The sequence below is a fragment of the Heterodontus francisci genome, chromosome 12, assembly GCF_036365525.1.
Source record: "Heterodontus francisci isolate sHetFra1 chromosome 12, sHetFra1.hap1, whole genome shotgun sequence".
NCBI lineage: Eukaryota > Metazoa > Chordata > Chondrichthyes > Heterodontiformes > Heterodontidae > Heterodontus > Heterodontus francisci.
Genome location: NC_090382.1, coordinates 80,043,419 through 80,069,172, shown reverse-complemented (window position 1 = coordinate 80,069,172; position 25,754 = coordinate 80,043,419). Strand labels below are relative to the sequence as shown.

The 25,754-nt window shown below is 41.4% G+C and overlaps 1 protein-coding gene across 13 annotated transcripts in view; it reads left to right on the top strand.

Annotated features, from left to right (window-relative positions):
• tcf7 (transcription factor 7) overlaps positions 1 to 25,754 on the top strand; it is a 219,048-nt gene that overhangs the window by 147,205 nt on the left and 46,089 nt on the right. For 11 of the 13 annotated variants that reach the window (XM_068043731.1, XM_068043737.1, XM_068043736.1 and 8 more), the window contains 2 exons: positions 10,636 to 10,749; positions 22,164 to 22,296. In XM_068043731.1, coding sequence (XP_067899832.1) covers positions 10,636 to 10,749; positions 22,164 to 22,296 — 247 coding nt within the window. The remainder of the gene's footprint in view (positions 1 to 10,635; positions 10,750 to 22,163; positions 22,297 to 25,754) is intronic. The other 2 variants (XM_068043741.1, XM_068043738.1) reach the window with 1 other exon arrangement.

Sequence of the window (25,754 nt, the reverse complement as noted above, 5' to 3'; positions counted from 1 at the left end):
CACAGGGATCGTTGCTGGAACCCTTACTGTTTGTACTGTACATTAATGATTTAGACATGAATAGAGGAGGTATGATAAGTAAGTTCACAGATGACACGAAAATTGTTGCCGTTGTAAATAGTGAGGAGGAAAGCCTTAGATTACAGGACGATATAGATGGGCTGGTAAGATGGGCGGAGCAGTGGCAAATGGAATTTAATCCTGAGAAGTGTGAGGTAATGCATTTTGGGAGGACTAACAAGGCAAGGAAATATACAATGGATGGTAGGACCCTAGGAAGTACAGAAGGTCAGCGGGACCTTAGTGTACTTGTCCATAGAATACTGAAGGCAGCAGCACAGGTCGATAAGGTGGTTAGGAAGGCATATGGGATATAACACTAGTTAGGCCACAGCTGGAGTATCACAGAATCACAGAATAATACAGTGCAGAAGAGGCCCATCGAGTCTGTACCGATGCATTAAAGACACCTGACCTGTCTACCTAATCCCATTTGCCTGCACTTGGCCCATAGCCTTGAATGTTATGACATGCCAAGTGCTACTGTGTACAGTTCTGGCCACCACACTATAGGAAGGATGTGATTGCACTGGAGAGGGTGCAGAGGAGGTTCACCAGGATGTTGCCTGGGCTGGAGCATTTCAGCTATGAAGAAAGACTGAAAAGGCTAACGTTTTCCTTAGAGCAGAGAAGGCTGAGGGGGGACATGATTGAGGTATACAAAATTATGAGGGGCATTGATAGGTTAGAGAGGAAGAAACTTTTTCCCTTAGCGGGGGTTCAATAACCAGGAGGCATAGATTTAAGGTAAGAGTCAGGAGGTTCAGAGGGGATTTGAGGATAAAAATTTTCACCCAGAGGGTGGTTGGAATCTGGAACACACTGCCTGAAGAGCTGGTAAAGGCAGGAACCCTCACAACATTTAAGAAGTATTTAGATGAGCACTTGAAACGCCATAGCATACAAGGCTACGGGCCAAGTGCTGGAAAATGGGATTAGAATAGTTAGGTGCTTGATGGCTGGCACGGATACGATGGGCCGAAGGGCCTGTTTCTGTGATGTATAACTCTATGACTCTTTGGGGGGGCATAAAATTTTGGCCATGTTTATTATTTAAATTGAGTTTTGTGGAAATTCTGTAAATATAAGGGAAATTGAACTACCTAATTTTTTTTGCTGATGCAAGAACAGACAGTACTTCAGACAACACTGGTTTGGTGTGTCATATAACTCAGATCCCCTTGAAAGCAAATCATTTTTCTTTCTGTCACCCCAACCTGCAAATTACCAAATAATGTACAATAAGTAATTAGGGTTAAGTCATTTCTCAGCTGCTTTCAGTTTTAAAAAGCAACATCTGAAACCCAGTACAGTCTATTTTATGAATCTAAAGCAAAGATATTTTCCTATGTGCTATTTAAGCATTATTTCTATTGTTGGTGCCAGGAAAGATTTGGATTTCTAGAAGGAAGGTAAAAATGCAAAATTGCCAAGATTTCTACATTGAAATGTCAACATGATGTTGACTTCAAGTTGTGTTTGCATAAGCATGGCACAAACATAGAGTATACTCATGCAATCATGGAAAATTACCTGTCGAGCTAAGAAACTGTACAAAGGAGATGATGGCAAACATATATTTTGTCCAGGCATTCCATTTTGAAAAGTTTAAAATAAATCAAAAAACATTGGCATATTCTCGATTTTTTTTTACATTTGCCTAGGAAAGAGATTATTGATTCATGTTTTTCTGCTGTCCAGTTTTGAGTGCTGGTTTGCCACATTGGTTATCCAGAATCAGCAGCAAACACTCTAGGTCAGCCTTGGTACAGTCAAATGCAAAGTAATGTTCCTTCTACTCTCTTCCACCATTATTCCTTTGGCCCCAGCTTCTGCTACAAAATTTTCTGTTTCCTACCAGCTGACCTGTGACCTTGCCAACCTATTAATTGCATCTGAATTTTGGACCATTTTGTGTTATGGGGTCTTGCCTGCTAGGAACTGAGTTGAGACTGTCTTAAAGTCATTTCAAATAGGCTTGATTAAAGAAAGCTTTCTTCTCATCTAAGCGCACAAGGCAATTACGAATGAGAAAGGTCCTTTGGTCCATCTTAATTTATCCATACAGAAAAATCTTACAATTCCCTTATTTCAACATCCAATTATTTTTAATTGATCCCATGGTTTTTAACAGTCACTATCTAGAACTCCATTCTGGAATTTCATTCCAAGTGTTGATCATTTGCTGTTATGAAGTACTTCTGATTTATTTATTTAGAGATACAGCACTGAAACAGGCCCTTCGGCCCACCGAGTCTGTGCCGACCAACAACCACCCATTTATAGTAACCCTACAGTAATCCCATATTCCCTACCACCTACCTACACTAGGGGCAATTTACAACAGCCAATTTACCTATCACCTGCAAGTCTTTGGCAGTGGGAGGAAACCAGAGCACCCGGCAAAAATCCACACAGGCACAGGGAGAACTTGCAAACTCTGCACAGGCAGTACCCAGAATCGAACCCAGGTTCCTGGAGCTGTGAGGCTGCAGTGCTAACCACTGTGCCACCCTGATATCAGTCATAAATTTGCCTTTGGCTAGAGTGAATCGGTATCCTCTTGGCCTTCTTTCACAATTCAGTTTAAATATTCTGGATTTACCTTTTCACATTCCCTTAACTATCTTCTACATTTCCACAAGATCATCTCCCAGATGCTTTTTGGACTGAAAATGCTAGGTCTCACCAGTTTTTCCTCAGAGCTCAGCCCTCTGAGATTAGGAAGCAGCCTTGTGGCTCTTCTCTCCACTGCTTCAACACTTGAATGTCAGCTTTGTTTCTCAGTGTCCAGAACTGAAAACAGTATTTTCGGTGTGGTCTAACCAGAGCACCGCATTCGCTTACTGTCAAGTGTCAGATCTCCTAAGACTCATTGCTCTCTTTCAGCTTCATTCTTAGCACTTCCAGCATTTTTCATAAAGAATGTGTGTTAACCATTTCTACTTCCTATTGGTAATACTTTACACTCATAAGCAGTAAATTTTGCCTGCCATTGTTCTGCCCATTTACATATTTCTTCCAACTGACTCAGTAATTTCCTCCTTCATCTCCATTGTACCTCCTAGTTTGGAATCTAAAAAATTGTGTTTATGTATTCAAGTCTTTAATATACATGTTATTAATATGTGCTGCTTCCTAATCTCAGAGGGCTGAGTTCTGAGAAAAAAAATGGCAAGATTTAGAATGAAATTTGGGCGAGTTTTATAATGGGTAGGCAATTGTTCCCCCAGATTACTGTCCCAGCAGTAAAGACAAAAATTCCCTCACATCTCTTCTATTGTCAATATATGGCATTTCCAATCCAAGGATGCTTAATTATTAAAACTTGGAAAAACCTGATTATTTGTGATTAAGTGTTCATATTTTCAACATACCTATTTTGATGTGACTGATTTGAATGATAGGTTGTGGTATACAGATTTATGAACAGCTCTTAATATCTGAATTTTATAAACAAATCTTTTTCACACTTCTTCTCATTATATGTAGTTCTATAATTCTCATACCTTTTTGTCTGTCCTAATAAATAGGATTTCTTTGTAGAATTCTGCACTATTCTATTGTACAGTAACATATTTTGGGGAGTATTTAGTAATATCTCCTGTGTAAGCTACATTTTCATACCTGTAATTATATTCTCTAAATATGCACAGGTGAAAACTAATCCAGTTTTTAAAGTAAATGTACAGCATTAAAATGAAGAAGCTTTTACTGTTTTCAAAATCCTAGGTCTTTTGTTTCTGTAATATTGTATAACTTTATTTCCACGGGATGTAAAATGATAACATTGCAACATAGAAAATCACAGATCCAAAGAATGTTATGTGTCCTTGAAATCAGAATTGGATTTGTGATATAATCATGATTTTGGTGTTAACATTTGAGCAGTTACAAAGAATGCTGCAAAAGTATTATTCATCACTGGAATTTAGTGAATGTGATTATTCCAGGGTTTCATACAGTGGGCAATTGTCGGTTTGCTCCCTCACCACGTTTTCAGCCAAACAGGAAACTAAGTTTTACTCTTGTGACCACATTAGGGCAACCTTCTCTTTTATCACCGGACACTGAATTGATAATGAGCACACACTATTGTCCATCCTTGACAATAACCTTTGTTGCAAGTGCTTAATCTAGTTACTGAACTCACCCAACTTCTTAGTTCAAAATTAAATCTGTCACTACTAAGGAAACTCAGTCAAATAATTATATACCAAGTCGGCATGCGTTAAATAATGACCTAATTAAAATCACCATTCTCCCTATGCTAAATAATGGCATAATTAAAATCATCATAATCAGTTATTGGATGTCCAGATGTTCCTGAACAATCTGGGCAGGAATTTCTAATTTTGTGGAATCATGGTGCATCTTCGATGAGATGGGAGTTTCACCTGCCACAAGATTGCACCCTAACCCCACTCAATTTTCCAGGCTCATGGATTTATTTTTGGTGTTTTTTTTTGAGTGAGCTCCCTGATATTTGCCAGAGAGTCTGTTTGGAGGAGAGAGCGGTGATTGGCTGAAGTAGACCTCAGACACCTCCTGAAATCTAGATTGGCTGGTAGCCTCTGTGCTAGCCAAAGAAGTGGAAGCATTTTCTTTAGATTTTGAAAAAAGTGTGCTTGAGATTGTTCAATTGATCAGCCTGCAATGGATTGAACCCTGCAAAGAATGAGAAATATGTCATATAACTTTTCCCATCATTTGTATGTAATTACAATATACCCACCCATATTTGGAATGACATATTATAAACCTGAAATCACTTCCATTGAAAAATACCAGAAGTAGAGGGCCAGAGGGAAGGTGGTAGAATAGTTCCCGAAGAAGTTTCCTACTGTTCTTGAATTATGCCATATGATTTTATTTTCACCTAGAGACCAATTGATAGGTTCTCTGTTTGATGTCTGATTCAAAAAATGGCACTTCCTATAATGCAGTCTCCCTTAGTATTGCACTGAAGTGTCAGTTGAGACTAATATTTTTAAGTTACACCCATAACCTTTTGCCATACAGACAAGAAGGGGAAAGGAAGAAAGAAACTTGATTTTACATAGAAATTTTCATGACCTCAGGACATTCCAAAGAGCTTTACAACCAATGAAGTACTTTTGAAGTGTAGTCATTGTTATAATGTAGGAAACATCACAGCTGTACTGCGGGAGGACACCTCAGAGGGGTCATGCAGCGAGGCAATATGGGTGGAGCTCAGGAATAGGAAGGGTGCAATCACGATGTTGGGGGTTTACTACAGGCCTCCCAACAGCCAGTGGGAGGTAGAGGAGCAGATGTGTAGACAGATTTTGGAAAGATGTAAAGGTAACAGGGTTGTGGTGGTGGGTGATTTTAACTTCCCCTATATTGACTGGGACTCACTTAGTGCTAGGGGCTTGGATGGGGCAGAATTTGTGAGGAGCATCCAGGAGGGCTTCTTGAAACAGTATGTAGATAGTCCAACTAGGGATGGGGCCATTCTGGACCTGGTATTGGGAATGAACCTGGCCAGGTGGTCGAAGTTTCAGTGGGGGAGCATTTCGGGAGCAGTGACCATAATTCCATAAGTTTTAAGGTACTTGTGGATAAGGATAAGAGTAGTCCTCGGGTGAACGTGCTAAATTGGGGGAAGGCTAATTATAACAATGTTAGGCAGGAACTGAAAAATTTAGATTGGGGGCGGCTGTTTGAGGGTAAATCAACATCTAACATGTGGGAGTCTTTCAAACATCAGCTGATTAGAATCCAGGACCAGCATGTTCCTGTGAGGAAGAAAGACAGGTTTGGCAGGTTTCGGGAAGCTCGGATAACGCGGGATATTGTGAGCCTGGTCAAAAAGAAAAAGGAAGCATTTGTAAAGGCTGGAAGGCTAGGAACAGACGAAGCACTTGAGGAATATAAAGACAGTAGGAAGGAATTTAAGCAAGGAGTTAGGAGGGCTAAAAGGGGTCGTGAAAAGTCATTGGCAAACAGGATTAAGGAAAATCCCAAGGCTTTTTATACGTATATAAAGAGCAAGAGGGTAACCAGGGAAACGGTTGGCCCACTCAAGGACAGAGATGGAAATCTATGTGTGGAGCCAGAGGAAATGGGCGAGGTACTAAATGAGTACTTTGCATCAGTATTCACCAAAGAGAAGGACTTGGTGGATGATGAGCCTAGGGAAGGGAGTGCAGATAGTCTCAGTCATCTCATTATCAACAAGGAGGAGGTGTTGGGTGTCTTGCAAAGCATTAAGGTAGATAGGTCCCCAGTGCCTGATGGGATCTACCCTAGAATACTGAGAGAGGCAAGGGAGGAAATTGCTGGGGCCTTGACAGAAATCTTTGCATCCTCATTGGCTACAGGTGAGGTCCCAGAGGACTGGAGAATAGCCAATGTTGTTCCTTTGTTTAAGAAGGGTGGCAAGGATAATCCAGGAAATTATAGGCCGGTGAGCCTTATGTCAGTGGTAGGGAAACTATTAGAGAGGATTATTCGGGACAGGATTTACTCCCATTTGGAAACAAACGAACTTATTAGCGAGAGACAGCATGGTTTTGTGAAGGGGAGGTCGTGTCTTACTAATTTGATTGAGATTTTTGAGGAAGTGACGAAGATGATTGATGAAGGTAGGGCAGTGGATGTTATCTATATGGACTTTAGTAAAGCCTTTGACAAGGTCCCTCATGGCAGACTGGTACAAAAGGTGAAGTCACACGGGATCAGAGGTGAGCTGGCAAGATGGATACAGAACTGGCTCGGTCATAGAAGACAGAGGGCATCAGTGGCTGGGTGTATTTCTGAATGGAGGGATGTGACTAGTGGTGTTCCGCAAGGATCAGTGCTGGGACCTTTGCTGTTTGTAGTATATATAAATGATTTGGAGGAAAATGTAGCTGGTCTGATTAGTAAGTTTGCGGATGACACAAAGGTTGGTGGAGTTGCGGATAATGATGAGGATTGTCAGAGGATACAGCAGGATATAGATCGGTTGGAGACGTGGGCGGAGAAATGGCAGATGGAGTTTAATCCGGACAAATGTGAGGTAATGCATTTTGGAAGGTCTATTGCAGGTGGGAGGTATACAGTAAATGGCAGAACCCTTAGGAGTATTGACAGGCAGAGAGATCTGGGTGCACAGGTCCACAGGTCACTGAAAGTGGCAACGTAGGTGGATAAGGTAGTCAAGAAGGCATACGGCATGCTTGCCTTCATCGGTCAGGGCATAGAGTATAAAAATTGGCAAGTCATGTTGCAGCTGTACAGAACCTTAGTTAGGCCACTCTTAGAATATTGCGTGCAATTCTGGTCGCCACACTACCAGAAGGACGTGGAGGCTTTGGAGAGGGTACAGAGGAGGTTTACCAGGATGTTGCCTCGTCTGGAGGGCATTAGCTATGAGGAGAGGTTGGAAAAACTCGGATTGTTTTCGCTGGAACAACGGAGGTGGAGGGGCGACATGATAGTGGTTTACAAAGTTATGAGCGGCATGGACAGAGTGTATAATCAGAAGCTTTTTCCCAGAGTGGAAGAGTCAGTTACTAGGGGACATAGGTTTAAGGTGCGAGGGGCAAAGTTTAGAGGGGATGTGCGAGGCAAGTTTTTTACACGGAGGGTGGTGAGTGCCTGGAACTTGCTGCCAGGGGAGGTGGTGGAAGCAGATACGATAGCAACGTTTAAGAGACATCTTGACAAATACATGAATAGGATCGGAATAGAGGGATATGGGCCCCGGAAGTGCAGGAGGTTTTAGTTTAGGCAGGCATCAAGATCGGCGCAGGTTTGGAGGGCTGAATGGCCTGTTACTGTGCCGTACTGTTCTTTGTTCTTTGTTCTTTGTTGTTCAATTTGCGCACTGCAAGGTCCCATAAAAGCAATGAAATAAATCATCAGATCATTTGATTTTAGGTGTGGGTTGAGGGATAAATGTTGGCCAGGATACTGGGGCAATGACATCTTTTACATCCATTTGAGAGGACGGACAGGTTTAACGTCTCATCCGAAAGATGTTACCTCTGACATTGCAGCAGTTCCTCACACTGAACTAAAATGCCAGCCTAGATTATGTGCTGAAGTCTGCTACCACAGAGCCAAACTGATATTTTTAGAAGAAACATTTAAAAATGGTACTCCTTACTCGCCATAGTTTTATTGCAATTGCTGTTATGCACTGCCATTGTAAGATCATCTCATAATCGTGATCTCAGTACCAGCATCAAACATCTAATTTCTTTAAACTGAGTAGCATTCAACTTCATGTTTGTCATCAGTGCAGTGAAATGCATCAATGTAAAAATCGAATGTGATTATAGATACATTTTATCGACTGTTTACTGCCTAATATTGCAATTACCACTATTTTGAAATTGGGACTCTGTGGCAATACTAACCCATTCAGGATTTAGTATAGCACTTGTTCACTAGAGTGTTGTTAGATCATTACCAAGTGTTCTCAATATAATACAACATTAGAACATAAGAATAGGGGATAAAAAGCAGACATGCAGCCCATCCAACTTGCCTGACAGTTGACTGGGATTTTGTGTGGTTCTCTGAGATGGGGTCAGAGGCTGGGGGGCATGGGATATCATCACGGGTGTCAGCGGGGAGCAGCGAGGCGGAGAGCCCATCATCTCCCCGTCGCTAAGCAATCTTCCCGGGAGAGGGATAGGCCGATGACGGTTTCCCGCCCAGAGGCCAATAGAGCCCTTAAGTGGCCTATTAACGATCAATTACAAGCTTCTTCCCACTGCCTCTGGGAACTTACCAGCTGTGTGGGGGGTGGGGGGGGTGCTCTGCCACGTGGAGAGGTCGCCTTGTAACACAAGATGACCTCCCTGTGGGCTTGGGAGACCCTCCTTCATGGGCAATTTGTGCCCCCCCCCCCACTAGGAACAACTTTACCTCCCAGGACCTCCCTCTGCCTGGACTGCACAACCACTCCCCCATTCCCCCCCCCCCCCCCCCATCCCCTCACCCGGGCCTCCTGGACTGGCCCTGGCAACCCGCCTCACCTATCTTTGGTCCGGAGTTCCAGTGCTGGACCTGTGTCCGAGGCCTCTGTAGTACCGGCAGTCTTTAAAGGGATCCGGCTCCTAAAACTTTGATATACAAAGGTTGGAGGATCACTCCAGGGGCATGGGCGGCACAAAAAGCAGAGGCAGGTTCCCCACACCTTTTCGGCCCAGTGCTGGGTGCCCCGCCTCCAGCACAAAATCCAGCCCTTTGTTTCAGGCCTGTAAATTCAGTAATTCCATGCTTTCCGTAGGGAGCCATGCTTAAAGAAATGTGCATCAGGTATAGGGCTTTAGCATCAGTTCCCTCATCTGTGCTCCTTTCAAGCATGGCTCCTCACTGAAATCTCAGGATCATTGAATTTATCCTATTGTCACTGAAGCAAAGAATTTTTTCTGGAGTATGAAAACACTGTTAACTCAAAGTTTCTCTTTTTGGATGCTAACAGATCAGCTGTGCATTTCCAGCATTTCCCAAAATCTTTTGGACAATACTATTATTTCATATATGATGGTTTATATTGAGATTGGAAGGTTTGTTCTTCGTCAGTCACTCAGAGCAGGATCAGTATTGTCGGCTCTACGAGTTGATGTTTCTTAGCACTATCCAGGGATCTTCCCCTCTGTCCCTCACATGCATTGGACATGTCGCATTGTAATGCCGCACAGTCAAGCAAGTTGCCGACATTTACCGTGTAGGGCGACACATGAAAAATGGACACTTGAATTTTTAAAAACTGCATTAGACAGAATGCTCAAGAATAGGTTTTGCACAGTGGAGTATTCCTTTAATAATTTTATCCAATGCTGTCTCAGAAAGCAAATAGGAGATTAGAAAGTGGTCTTGGCACCCTTATTGGCACATTGTAGCAGTTAGCTGCTGCTCCACAATAAAGCTATAAGGTTTGGATTTCTGGCCATTTCCACTGAATTCTGATTTGAGGCAGTTTGTCTTCAGAGAATACCAGAGCAGCACAGCCAAGATAGGGAATTCAAAGCTATGAGAGTTCATGGGTGGCAGCCACATTCGGCATACCACCATCTGCAGCATCACATAACACAAACTGGAAATGGGAACAGACTGCCACCTACTGAATGATGGCCCAGCTGAAGCCTCTGAAAGGAAATTGGATCAATTCCTATTTCAATATGAGACTATGGACTTAAGTGGAAAAACGATGAAAACTGGTCAGCCTGGTTTCTGACCAAAGCCTCAGTAATAGGATGAACTGAATTTATTTCACTTGCTTATGATAGTACAGATGCGTATTTAAGAAATGAACATAGGAAAAGCATTAAAAATTAGGTTGTTGATTTTGGCTAATGGCATACTGTACAGATGGTAAAGATTGTGAAATGATTGTACAACTTAGTCATCCTGAGAGGAAGCTTAATTTGAAAGGGATGTTAGAAAGCTGTAACTTTATTCACTTGTAAAATCACTTCCCTAACAAATGGGCATGTACAGATACATGAAATAAGATTTATCTTGGATCACAGTAAAGTGTTGGCTCAGCCACTGAGGTTCTGATAAAAGCCTCCAAGACCCTGCTGCTGATGTTTTTGTGCTGTTTTTCAGCTGGAGGAAGGTCATTTCCGTTATTCACAATGTAGCTTTCACTCATCTTGGCCAGGTCATCTGGCAGAGGGAATGAAAACTGACAACCTCAGAGGGTGGAAGGGATTTATTCTGGTGAGTTGGTAGAGATGCGTTCGTGCTATTTGACATATGCTAGACTGTCGCATTCTCCTCACTGTGGTGCAGGGGAGGAGAAAGCTAATACTGGAAGTGATAGCTTTTTCCAAAATGTGAGGAAATTAATTATACCTTTCTTTAAATATATATTAACTCCAATTTTACAAGTCAGGCAAAAATAAGATTGTGCTGGCTCAGCTGTTCAAGAGTCAGGTGCACTGAATTTTGAAATGGAACAGAAAAAAGTTTGCTCAGAGGGTATACCTGGCAGGTGAGCATGACATCCAATGAAGCAGCAGCTTTTATAGGACTGCAGGTCACCGTAAATGGGGTAGTTATGGTGGTGCACTAGTAGTTTACAGTGACATAATGGGTAACAATCATTGGATACTGAGTAATTGAAAATCCTGTTGCAAAAGCTGCAGCAAAGGAGTGTGGCCTTATTTGGAGCTTGTTCAAACTCTTTGCTGTTCTTTCCAATGATTTGTTGCAGCAAGTATCTTGATATCACTCAGAACCACTCAGAAGGTGACATTTTACTGTCTCTGGGAATTTTGTATGCAGATTGCAGTAAATTAATTACATTGCTTGTGGTAAGTATTGAAATTCATGGGGTTTATCATGGGCTGTCACATCACAACAAAATCTCTTGACCAATTTATAAATTATGATTAACAGTGTTAAAATATGCCACACAATAGAGTGCTGCTCTTTAGGTGATGGTTTCTATATTGTTCTGTTACTGACTGCAAGCTTTCAATTCAGATTTTATTTCGAGTCAATTTTCTCAATGTGCATTCCTATCGCAAAGCCTCACCTGCCAGGAGTGCATCTCAGGAAATTGCAGGCTCGTTCCGCACAGTTATGATGTCCAATTAAGGGATGGAATATCATAGGAAATGTACCCACAATTTCCCAAAGTGAGCTCCCGGTCAGCAAAGCTGTGCTCCAGGAGTGTGAATTCAGAAAGCATTCCCGTTTTGTGTCATTAGGTGCACAGCCACATAGCAATATTATATAGGTACCTCAGCTTTTCAATCCTTGGGTATTTAAATTCAGAGTTAATTTAATGGAATTAAAAAAGATGTTTAAATCAAAAAATGGATAAAGTTAAGAATTAAGGACCTAGAAGTTAGACCTCTTTGTGCTCATTTTACAAGCATAAACTGGAAGAATAAAGGCCAATTTTGGGGACCAATGTCCTGTGCCAAAACGATGCCTGAAAGACACTTGACCTAATATTGGGGAAGGCCATTTTCAGGTGTCCACTTAAAGCAGGCTTTAGGCCCCTTACATATGTAAGTGGGGGGCTTAATGTCTGTTTTAGACCTGTCCCTGGGAAATTGGACATCGCAGAGCAGAAAGCTAGCTTGCTCCACTCCAGATTCTTCAGTGGCTGCTTTTAAGTACTTTTTTAAAGTATTTTTTTAATGTTCCTGTGCAGTCAAGAGGAGGAGGAGTGCTCCACCCACTTCACAGTATCTCCATCACTGTTCCCCATTCCCCAAACCTTCAGGCTGCTACTGGCGAGGCAAGTGAGCCAAAACTTGTCTTCTTAAAATAGGCAGGGTTGCAACAGACACCAGCAGCTTGTCCAGATAATGTTAATGAAGCCCAAGACCCAATTTCAGGACAGCGCTATGCCTCCTGACTGGGGTTCACCCCACATTATGTGCCTGAAAATGAGCCATAGTGCTGTCGCCTCTGAGTCAAAAGGTATTGGGTTGAAGTCCTATTCCAGAGAATTGAGCACTGTAGTGCAGTATTCAGCAAATGCGGCACTGTCAGAGGTGCCATCTTTCAGATGAGACAATAAACTGAGGTCTCTTTCAAGTGGACATGAAAGACCCTTGGCACTCTTTTGAAGAACAGTGGCGTTCTGCCTTGTGATCTGCCCAATATTTATCCCTTAACTGACACCAAAAAAACAGATGATTTGGCCATTTCCTTATTGGTGTTTGTGAAACCTTATTGTGCGCAAATTGGCTGCTGCATTTCCTACATTATAACAGCGGCTACACTTCAAAAAGTATTTCATTGACTGTGAACCGCTTTGGGATGTTTTGAGGTCATCTAAAGTGCTATACAAATGTAATTATTTCCAGGTCACAGTCTCAACAACAACACCTTATATTTATATAGTGTCTTTAACATAGTAAAACATCCCAGGTAGTTCACAGGAGCGAACAGGAGGACACTGAGCCACATAAGGAGATATCAGAACAAATGACCAAAAGCATGGCCAAAGAGGAGCATATTAAAGGAGGAAAGAGATGTAGAGAGGCTGGGAGGTTTACGGTGCAAATGCCAGTGCTTAGGCATGGACAGTTGAAGGTACAGCTGTCAATGGTGGAGTGATTAAAATCAGGAATGCACAAGTGAACAGAGTTGGCTGAACACAGATATCAATAGTAATATCTAGAATTACTGTCTGTGGAAGCCATAGAATTCTTTTGTCTATTTCTATCCATGTTTTGTTGAGTTTTTAAAATATCTATTTGTTTAATCAATGAGTTTGCTGATAACATTGTTGTGGAAACTTGCTTGGAGCAGCTGTAGCACTAGAGAACTGAATTGATACAGTGAATTGAAACGATAGTCACTGTAGCTTTTAGAGTGATAGGGAGAGGGGAATGTGAGTCCATAGATTGGCAAGTAGTGACAATGGCAATTACATTTCAAAAAGTAATTTGTTGCATGAAGAGCTTTGAGGTGTTTTGGTGCAATATATAAGGCACAGTACAAGTGTAAGTATATTTGTTTGCAATGGTTTGATTTTTAAAAGGAAACTTGATTTTGAAACTGCTTTAAAAATTGCTCTGGTGGTGAGACTTGTTTTTAAAAGGCACCCTAATAGTAAGGCTTCCCATTTAATAGGGGTGTTAACAAGCAGACTTTTTAAAGAGGGCCTCAGTGTTTACACAGCTATACAATTACTGTGAAATGGGGAGAACACAGACATTTTACAGGATTAAATTAACACGTTTAAAAAAAACATCAAAAACAAAGAAACCAACACCTTTTTTCTCTACACAAATAATTTCCAGAATATTTGATTGCACCACAAAAGTCAGAATCTTCACTCCTTGAGGAAAACCATTAAGAGTTTTCTCTTTTATCACAATTTACACATGTTAAATTCTGTCATTTTGTGGGATTTGAATTTTGCCATCTTGACAGAAAGAGGGTGCTTGCTGATAGCAATTCTAATGCTATTCTCTGTGTTATTAATGGTTCACTTTCGTTTTCACGAGACTTAATTTGGAGTGACTTTCTCTTTGGTAAAGTGAGATCATTCTACAAATTAGCATTAGGATATTTTGAGGTGAGCCTCTGATCCCACTGAAGAGTTTCCAAATCTTCAAGAGCCAAGCACTGCAGCATCTATAGTATTTAGTGTTTTTATTCACCTGAACTAAAACTTCCAGCCTGACTTCTTCCTGGTCTTTACACTTTAGTACATGAAAGCAGTGCAACTTTAAACAGGCCATTCATCTTACTGCTTAAACATATACTTGTATTTGATCATTCTAATGGAGCTAATGGAGACAATAGTCTGTAACAAAAGCAAAATACTGCAGATGCTGGAAACCTGAAATAAAAACAGAAAATGCTGGAAACACTCAGCAGGTCTGGCAGCATCAGTGAAGAGAGAGAAACAAAGTTAATGTTTTAGCTCAATGATCCACTCATCAGAACTCTCTATAACAGTTTTTTCTGAAGCTAAATAATAAGTGTTAATTGTTAGGGCTGCTATTCATTAAATAATACTTTGGATTGCTGGAGCTTTGAATGCAAATGCTATAGGTTTGCTTTTAGTTGAATTTGTCCCTATTTGATGTCCCAATGAATGAAACAAGAAACGTATCGCTGAGGAGGCAAGGGGAAAATAAATGCAGCAATCCACCATATTCCACAAAACTGAGAGTATCTTAAAAAACCCATATTGGACATGTTAAAATATAATGCAACTATACGAGTCATTTAAATTATAGGTTTTATCATACTTCATACTCTCTGTTTTCACTATAGTCCCAGAATAAGATCAGCACTATTCTTTACATGGAAACCACTGGAACAATTACTTTTTCCAATCCAGCTAAGGTTTTGTACTTCTTAGGCTCTGTACCCACTAATATTTCCAGGCTAATTCATAACAAGCTGTACAAACCCAGCACAAAACCATTTCAAAATGATCTATTTTAAAATAGTCTCTTGAAGTGGTTTCAAATGGATAATTAAAGCATGAGCCAATTGCTTTCATGTGAGCACTTGGGAAAAACTCATTGAAGTCAGTTCCAAAGTACATAAAAAGCAAGCAGGCTGCAAACTGAAACCAAAAGCTATCGCTGTTGACTGAGGTATATTAAGATAGTGATCCCATTAATTGAAAAATTAGCTTCCTGCCTTAAGCAAACCTATTTTTTCTTGATTGGTGGCATAACAACATGGTTCTTTTTAATCATTAGAAGTGGGTGACCTGCAAGAAGTGTTCTAAAGTTGTTCCTTAACATGGTAAAACATGACTTTGAGCAGATGAAGCTCTTACTCACTGAGTTACACATTTCAAGTCATTTCATTGTAAGTAATGTTCTGAGTGAAACACTAGGTGTTCCATAGAATCATAGAAAGTTACTGCACAGAAGGAGGCCATTCAGCCTGTCAGTGCTGACTTAGTCCCACATCCCCACTTTTTATCCATAACCCTCATCCTCATCCTCAAGTACTTGTCCAACTCTCTTTTAAAATTAATTATGGAATCAGCTTCCACCACCTTCAAGTAGAGTTCCAGATCCTGACAGCTCTCTGAAAAAAACTCTCCTCATCTCCTTCTTGATTTTTTGCTAATAATTTTAATCCACCCCTACATCTGTGGGCAGGCAATTTGAAACTTTTTTCAGAGTCTTCCCTGATTAACTCTTTGATGGTCAACTACAGCGCAGTGATAATATGGAAGGTCCGAGAGCAGGTCCTCCACTTGACCCCATTCAGTAATATGGCTCATGTAGGAACAACCACCAGAGAGAGGAATTAGAAAACAGAAGAGACAAAATACAGAATGGTCCACTCAGTGCCTTTACTAAAGTTCTATCTGTCTTTCAGATGATAACACATTAAACTCAAGATCCCATCTGCCATAGACGGTTATAAAATAGATTCGGGGCGGCATAGTGGCGCAGTGGTTAGCATCGCAGCCTCACAGCTCCAGGGACCCGGGTTCGATTCCGGGTACTGCCTGTGTGGAGTTTGCAAGTTCTCCCTGTGTCTGCGTGGGTTTTCTCCGGGTGCTCCGGTTTCCTCCCACAAGCCAAAAGACTTGCAGGTTGATAGGTAAATTGGCCATTATAAATTGTCACTAGTATAGGTAGGTGGTAGGGAAATATAGGAACAGGTGGGGATGTTTGGTAGGAATATGGGATTAGTGTAGGATTACTATAAATGGGTGGTTGATGTTCGGCACAGACTCGGTGGGCCGAAGGGCCTGTTTCAGTGCTGGATCTCTAATCTAATCTAATATTCAGTGAACAGCAGGGTTACTCTGGTGTCTTGAACAACATTTATCATTCAATCAACACCACTAAAACAGATTATCTGATCATTTATTCCTTAATGTGGGAGGTGTTATGTGAAAATTGTTGCTGTGTTTGCCTACCTTACAACAGTGACTACACTTCAAAGGTACTCCATTGGGTGTGAAGGAGTTTAAACATCCTGAGGACATAAAAGACACTATATAATGCAAGTTTTTTTTTCTGATTTATGCTGAGTTAGTTGCTCAGCCAGGAATGCAGTACATGCATTACAGTAGACTCCTGCACTCCAGGTTAGAAAGCGGAAAATTAATTGGAGTATCAGCTGTTGAACACAATACAGTGACACCACTGGAAGTTCATAATTAAACTCAGTTCTGATGCCCGTTATGATCAATAGCACTCAGGACTGGGTCTCCTGTTTGTGGCAGAGTAGGTGAGGCACAGGACATCCATCCACCCTGCTGATCTCTCCATTTTCCTGGGTCGGGGGTCATTTGTAATGTACGGTTGGGTTCCCTTGGGATCCTTGCACCAAAGAGCCTGCTGCTGCTGAAGAGGAACATCCTCGTGGTGCCTGCCAATGAAGCACCAAAAGAAGCTGCCAGGAATTTAAAAGGGATAAAAGAAATCTGATAAGGAAGCATAGGGTAAGGTTTGAATGCTCTCCCTACCCCTCTCTGCCTTTCTACCTCATTTTCCTCCTTTAAGATGCTCCTTAAATCCTACCTCTTTGACCAAGGCTTTGGTCATCTGATCGCCAAATATCTCCTTATGTAGCTTGGTGTCATATTATGATTTATAATGTTCCTGTGAAGCTCCCTGGGACGTTTTATTACGTTAAAAACACTATATAAATGCAGGTTGTTTGGGGAGAGAGGAGGTTTTAATTAAGTCTTCTGTGTGCATTGAAAAAATTCAGGGTCTTGCTGCCACTGAATCAGAGCCTCCCCATGGCATACCACGGCCTTTCTTCAGGCAGTCCTAGAGAGTGGTGGTAAGAAGACAGAATGGCAGGAAAATAAGCCAGGCAGCCAGACCCCACATCCCCACCAGCATTTACATGTGGTGATTGAAGTATGAGTGGCCAGCAACAGTTTCTACTGGGAAAGGGAGAGGGAGTACGCTGACCAGCAATGGTTGCTGCTGTGGAAGGGGGAAGAAGATCAAACCTGATTTTACCCCCTTTTCCGCCACTTCCCACACAATTTCAAGTTTCACACATGAGCAATAAACACTTCGGTAAAGTTCCTGAGTGCTAAGTGGGCCCATGGAACTCTACACAACAGGGGGTCAACAGGGTGGAGCACAAAACAGGTGATAGCAAATCAGCAACTCATTATACATCCCAAATGATTTCCTTTTCCCTTGACACCAATCGAAAATGTAATCGGGTTGGTTGTCAAACGGCCTGTCTTTTTGCAATCGCCCAAGGCCAACATCACCCTCAACACTTTCAGGAGAAGCGGGGAGGGGAGAAAATTGTCAGGAAAAAGAAATAAAGAAAGGCATGTTAAAAAGGAACACGGATCAAGGAAAGCATCAGAGCTGAGTGAGCATCAGCGTACCGACAGTTTGATGTTAAAATTGGGGATTGATAGCAACATACTGAAAATCATCTGCTTAATTTTGTTCTAACTTGGTCTTATTAAAACCAGAAGAAGCATTAACAGAACCATGGGAAGATTATCAACTGCAAACCATCCTATTTAAACTGGAAAAAACAGCAGGCAGGGCACAAAAATGGGGGAAAGAAAATCCCGATATCCCCAAGAGCCTGCAAATGGGGCGGGGGCCGGGGAGGTTGCTTTGGGGCATCGGCATTCCCACCTGAAGGAGGCAAAAGTCTAAGTGCCTATGCAAATTCGAGCTATATGCCAGTAGGACCCCATTTTCAATTCACGGTACCAATGTGTGCCCTTCAATAGTGCTAGATGTTGAGCAGCCTACCCAGCAATCCTTAAAGGGACCACTGCAAAAGCCACACAAAAACAGATAACATTCAGATTTAAAGATGATTTTTGTGGGGTCAGGAGTAATGCTCCTCCAAAAATCAATCCTTATGATGCTGACCCTCTGCAGTCAACCCCTAGAAACCTCTCCCTCCCCTCCAGTCCCCATCAATCTGTATCAGCCAAAGTCTGCTTTGGAGCCACCAGATTTTCCAGAAGGCAAATTTTTTGGCCAGCTTATGAAAGGTCAGTTTTGTGACATGTTTTTGGCAGGGTCCTGGTACTCGCCCAACAAAACTGGTGGGCATTTGAGATTGCTGCTAGTGGCATGGATGCGTGCCAGGATTACTTAAATGAGGGAACCTCCCCCAACCCAGGAAAGTCCAGCAGGGCTGTTGACAGAGGTTCCCAGCAGGCAGATGTTGGTACTTATGCTAGGATGAAAGATTTGCAGATTTTTGAGCCCTTTGTGTTGTCTGTTTGCAAGCAAGGGGGAAATAACTTTCTGTGATGCCTGTCAGTGGTGACACTAAAGATTACAGGATCTCCCTTGAAATGTTTGTTTCAAATCAGTTTCACAAATTTAATTATCAATGAATTCAGTGTTTATACCCAAACAGTAAATCAAAGCAATAGATTTGTATTTAAACAAAATAGCAGAAAGAATGACTTTGATACAAAAACTACAGCAGCCGAGAGAAATACTGCAAACAAACTATAATTTGGTTTTCAGCCAAATCCTCTCAAAAGGAAAGATGAATATAAATATCCCTCTCCACCAAAAGGGATAGTTTTTTTATGGTTATGACTGAATTTTGATATACAGTTAGTGACTTAATGATTAGTGACATCAGTCCGTCTTGAAATCTTTCTGTGCATGCATAAACTTTGGAATCACATTGAAAGCCATCTGAGCAGAATCACAGCTTTTTGCTTCAGATGTGATTCTCCCTCCAAATTTCTTGCCCTTTCTATGGTCAAACATTGGTCTCCTCTCAACATTTTCCCACAACAGCAATGCTTGAGACCAGGAACTCAACATGCGAAGGGATTGTGGCTGCGAACCCACTTCCAAGCATTCTGAGCTACTGGACCATAAAGCACCTCCCACTGCAATTGTCCCATTATATTTTTTAACTTTATCAAGTAGCCCACACGTAAACACTGTCCCTACTCAGAATGAAAAACAATTGGGCAAGGAACCAGAGGCCTGTCAACCACCCCAGCATTGCCCCTCCCCAAAGCCAGTGGAAGTATATCCCAGCATGCATCATTATCTTCAGAACAGGATGGCAAAGATGATGGACTCAGTTAATTATAAGGCAAATTAGCTAACTGGGTGGAAAAGTGGCTAAGTAAAGCAGAAGAAGATGATAAGAAGATGATTGGGGGGGGAAGGCCTGACTGGGAGAAGGGGCAGTGACTAGTGAAGTTTTGCAGAGAACGGTTCTGAATGGCCTGCTTACATGCTGATATAGAGAAATGCATTTCTTGTATAGTAATAATGAGTGTTATAAAATTTGCTGATGGCATTAAGCTAAGTAACTAGGTAATGGGTATGAAGAGATTGATAGTATTTAAAGGGATCTGGACCAATTAAGCAGATTGCCCAAGATGGATTTTAATGGAGATGAATGTAAGTTTATGTGGAGGGGAAGAGGAAACATGAAATGTGTATATGATGAAGGGATGTCCATTAGCTAAGATGAAACAGGAAAAGGATTTGGATCTGATTATTGAGCATTCACTGAAAGTTTCCAGTCAATGTGAAGCGGCTGTGAACAAAGTTAATCACATATTAAAATGCATCTCAAGGGCAGGCATTTTTTTCTTCTTTTGCCAATTTCCTTCTCTTGTCTTATCTTTTTCTCTTTGACTCCTTGCTGGGATACAGTCACACAGGCATTGGTCACCCTCTGGTATCTCACTGAATGACACTTTGACATATGTAAACCTAAACAGTGTTACAAACTATTTAACTTTTGGGGCCCACAGCTGAAGCCTATCCTGTCTTCCTCCAACATCCAATCACATGTACACCAACAACAAAACAAGAACAACCTGTATTTAGATAGCATTTTTAACTTAATAAAACACCCCAAGGCGCTTCACAAAAGCATTATGAGCAAAATTTGACACCAAACCCCAAAAGGAGATAATAGGGTAGTGGGCCAAAAAGCTTGGTCAAAAAAGGAGGTTTTAAGGAGGGTCTTAAAGAAGGAGAGAGAAGTAGAGAGGCAGAGAGGTTTAGAGAGGGAATTTCAGAACTTAGAGGCTAGGCAGCTGAAGGCATAGCCACTAGTGGTGGTGCAGTTAAAATCGGGATGTTCAACGAGCCAGAATTAGATGAGCGCAGATACCTGGAAGAGATTAGAGATAAAGAGGAGCAAGGCCTTTGAGGGATTTGAAAACCAGAAGGAGAATTTTAAACCTGAGGCATTGCTTAATCAAGGGTCAGTGTAGATCAGCGAGCACAGTGGGAACAAAACTTTGGCCTACTTCCTAATTCAGAACACTGTGGCTTTCCTACCACCACCTTTCTCCACATTCACTCAAGATTCAACCCAGGACTTTCATAGTGTATATGGCTCAGTTACTCACTGCCATAACCAAGAGACTATTGAATCAGCTGTACTCTAATAAAGAACATTAAAGAACGCATTTGGAATACTATGGGCAGTTTGAACACTCTACCTTTAAAAGAATTATGATGCATTTGAGAGCATTCAAAAAAGCAACAAATGGACTTTGGGCTCTTATGAAGACAGAGTTACATACTAAGCTTGTTTTCATTGGAAGAATGCAAAGGGGCCATGATTCAGATTTCTTAAACACTGAGAGCAAAAGAAACTGGACTTGATCTGGACATTCTGATGTTCAGATTATATTTGTTGCTGAATTTGAGTCCAAAAACTGAGAGAAATCAACTGAAGCAAGCATGGTTTTTGGGACTGACATGTTTGTAGCTAGAAAACCTCAGGTTTAATATGCAAGGCACCTTTGGAAGGAACAAATATACAGTAAGTATTAAACACAAAATTAAATAACTGTTCAACGCAAATTATTAAACACAAATTAAGGAACTACAAACACAAGTGCATTCACAAGGTATATTGCTAAAAGAAATTGATGTGCATCTGCAACCTCAGTATGTCTTTCCTTGCAGAACTCTGGTCAGCTCTCCAGACGTGACATAGACAACAGAAAGGATGTTCTGTGTTTGCCCATCCATTCAGAGGGTAGATGACAAGCCCCCTGCTCCAAAAATGATAAGTGACTGCATGCCTCACATCAGAATTGGAGCAAGCTGATGTTAAAATTTTGCAGTTTAATTGGGCTGAACCTTAAAACTCACTGATTGGATTGGAACATTGAAAAGTTCATTTTCACTTCTGGGTTTGAATTAAGCCAATACTGTTTTCTGTGTGAAATAAGTTTGGACAGTCTCAGACTAGTCCTCGGCAAGTACAATCCACTGCATTATCCTACACCTCTAAAATTAGGGTTAAGGAATTATATTAGGATAAAGTGGAGGAATTTTTGCTGTTGTCTAGGAGTTTTTATAGGGCAGAGCATTACATCGAAATTGCTGCACAGAAGCAGACCATTCTGCCCAACATGTCTATGTTGGTATTTATGTGAGCTTCCTCCCACCTTATTTTGTCTAACCGCATCTCAATGTAGAGGGAACTTTCTACTGCATCTAATCCATGTCATGTCACCTGGGAGTATTTGACAAGGCAGAGTAGAAAAAGCAGCTTAAAAACAAAATCTAGTGCCAAGTAAATAATATATATCAGTGTAATGGCAATGAGCATGATAATGTTCATAAATCACTGAGGTGTTAGGTGCGTTAAAATAGTATTCACCTTCACAGTCCCAATGAAATAATGAATTTCTAAATCTTTAATTTTTTTTTGTCTTTCAGTCAAACAAGGTTCCTGTGGTGCAGCCATCCCATGCAGTCCATCCCCTCACGCCTCTCATCTCCTACAGCAATGAGCACTTTGCCCCCAGTTCCCACTCACCGCACCTTCCAGCTGAAATCAACCAGAAAACAGGTAAGAGGACCAATACTTCTGAATGTTATTGTGTCAGTAAATTCCAGCATTTTGAAGCTGGGGATAAAACAACAGCTGCAATGGTAACATATTTAAAACTTAAACGTAAGAGAGCCAAGTTCAGATCCAAATCTCACATTTCAGTTGAGAGAGGTACCTTGTAATCTTTAGCAAGATTACAGAGGATTCAGCGGAGGAAGGCAAGAGTCAGAGGACTGCAAGGAAGCCAGGTAAGAAAATTAGGAAAATAATTACAAAATAGCATTTTGTGCACACATATGCACAAAGTTCAAGCCAACGTATCCCAATTCTCAATAAACCTAAGAGGCTACAATCCATGGTTATATTGTGGAGCTGGTGGGACATAGTGGTACTGAACCTTGGAGCACTAAGGTTTAGTACCGTGGAGTGCGGACAATTGCAGTTTCAATCCACTCCATATGGTTCCCAGTTGAAGCTGTATCTTAGTTTCCTCCCCAGCAAAGCAAAGAGAAAATTGGAAGTGAATGTCACTACTGGACAGCCCCCGGCATTTTGTTGCAGCTGGCTACAGATGGCACTGGCAGCAGTCTGTAAGATGCCACACACCCTCACACACAAGACAGCAGTCGTGACAAAATCGAAATGGGCAATAAATTGCAAGAAAAAGAAACGTCTAAACTTCTACGCTAGTATGCTTCAATGAATAGAAGTACATCCATTCAGAGAGGTCCATGGATGAACTGTCAAATTATCCTGACTCAAGCAAACTTTTTTAATTAAAACTCTGTATGCTGGGTTCGCAAAGAGCATCCTGCGACAACTCCTACAACCTTCTCCCAAAATTTTTCCTGCTTTAAAGGAGCTTCACATTGCTGTAAAAGCTTTTGAAAATCATTCCAGCCATTTTGTCAGTGATCTGCTTCCAAGAAGAAGTCAAACCAAAAGTGAAGACGGAAAATGAAAGACACATTGGGAAAAGATGGCAATGAAGGTACCAGTCTACTGGAGCATGCCCATCAGCATCTTCCAGGAAAGTTAACTCTAGTTTTTGCACTAACTGAGCCCCTTTCTTCCAACCCTTGCTGAAAATTCCTCAGTGAAGCCCCTTTAATAGTCAATGAATAAAATCTCCCTTGAGTACTTAATAAGTGCATTGCAGTGTCCTGCCCAGCCATACAAATCAGAAGGTTTCATCCTTGGCAATTGCTGAGCTAACTGATCTCAGCCAGATTGCCAGTGATTGATCCTAAAGTTCTCAGGCTGGGAAGAAGAAAAGTTTTCCAGATTGTCATCTAGGATTTCCTATTGGAAAGTGCATGTGTGGAAAGCATCAGACCCATGATACAATAGCCTAAAATTCACACTAGCCTCACGTGTAGAAGGACCAATCAACATTTAAAACAAAAACTCAATGAGGGCCATGGCAGACCTTGCTCAGAAATGATTTTTCCAAATTAACCTTAACAAAGATAAATGCCAGCATCTTTATACATGAAACCAGCATTGGGTGTCAGACAGTGGTTTAACCTTTTCCTTCCCAAGCAAAGTAAAAGCATGTAAATTTATTAACGAAATATGTGTTTGTGGTATACTTGTGTCAGGGATTTGACCGGAGATAACAGTGAAAAGGCAAAGTGATCTTTACATTGTGAGTAATATCTAAATGTCAAGTCAGGTCAATGTGAGACTGAGCTTTGGAGTTTGTGCTACTTAAAAGAAGTTGTGTCATCACGTTTGGGAGCTTTGTGGTCAGATTTAGTTTGTGGTAGAACTTGGAGTTTGCTGTGAAAACTTAGTTGGAACATTGCTGCCACAGTTTGTATGAGGAAATGTTCATTCTGCACCCAATCCTACACTCACTGCATTGAGTCTTTCTCATTGCATTCCTTCATTATTTTGACATTCATTTTTAACATCAAACTTGTATAGCATGATTTTAATCCTGTCTACTTGGCAGAAACCTGGGCATGGGCAATTAAAATTGCCTGATAGACTTAACAACATCCCACTCCTTTCCAGATTTCTTCCACTGTAACGTGCTCTTCTGAGCTGGCGGGAAAGTCACCTGCCAAAAATAGGCGGTGGAGTGTGTGAGGGCTTGCGGGGATTTTGTGGGGAGCGGGGAGAACAATGGGAGATGTGGGGGTATTTCCTTCTTTGAATAAGCAGATTGAGCTCCAGTGATGTCATCGGGACCTGACTATTATTTCAAGCAGGGAAACCATTGTAGCTTTCCTGCCAATGGAACCTGGTGGAAAATGCTGGGGCCAGAAGAGGCCAAAGCAGGTGAGTTTTTAACTGTCTTTGGCCTTCCTTGTGAGATCAAGAGAAGCAGGAATGCTCCTACAGGCCCCTGCAGGAAAGTTTAGGATAAATCACCCGGACCTCACACTGCCAAGGTCAGAACGATTTGCCACCGACTTCAGCCCGCACCCACCTGATTCCTGTCCTGTGTGGAACCCAGGGGGTGGACTGTCAGCAGAAATTAGTGATTTGGTGGAAATTAATCACACTTTGTGTTCCTACGTGTGTAATATTACAATGGCAAAATCTCCCCTAAAGTGGATAGAGTTAGGATGCAGGTCAGCCATGATCTCACTGAATGGCGGAACAGGCTGGAGGGCTGAATAGCCGGCTCATGTTCCTATGTTTCTAACTGGAATATGCCTGTAGACAGAAAAACAGCAACCTTGAAATTTTTGTAACAGTTATGTGATAACTTGTAAAACAGTAAGACTCAGTGTGCACCTCAAAGACATTTTTGAAAAACATCTTATTGTGGCAGAGGGTTCCATTTGCCATTATCTTTGTTACTGGCTGCTCGTATACAGGAAATTTGTCTTGTGAGTCAAAAATTCCTGCAAGCACTCTTAAACTTATACAAAAGTAGCAATAAATTAGTCATACACTTAAAGGCACTGAGTGTTGAAAGGTCAGCAGAACTGACTGCTAGCCTTGTGCAACAACTAGATCCCGGTGTGGAGCAGCGAAGCCATATTGTGTTGGATTTGAATGGGCTAAATTGTTTCGTGTTCAGACACAGTTTGGAAGTTTAAGTGATTAAATGTCATTTAAATTTTAAAGCAAGTCCAGATAACAGTCATATTGTATATGGTTCTGCCTATCACAAAGAACAAGTAGGCCAAGGATGGCCATTAACTGACACAACAATGCTGAAAACATTGTCCTTTCATTATCTATTACACAGAGGACATGACATAATAATGGTCCATTCAGGAGTGAGGACACATAACTTAAGTTAAAAAAAAGATAATTTCCCGACCAGCAGCTGTTGAAGGAGGTGAAAGAAGCACCATTATACCCAGTGCTTCCATATTTCATCTATAATGATACAGGATAATTGGAAATGGTCCTGTTATAATCACCTGCCATTTGACGGATGTACATCCTGCCCAATGTCTGCTATGTGTGAGGAATACCTCACTGAATAGGAGGCTCTTTACATAAGTTATTTA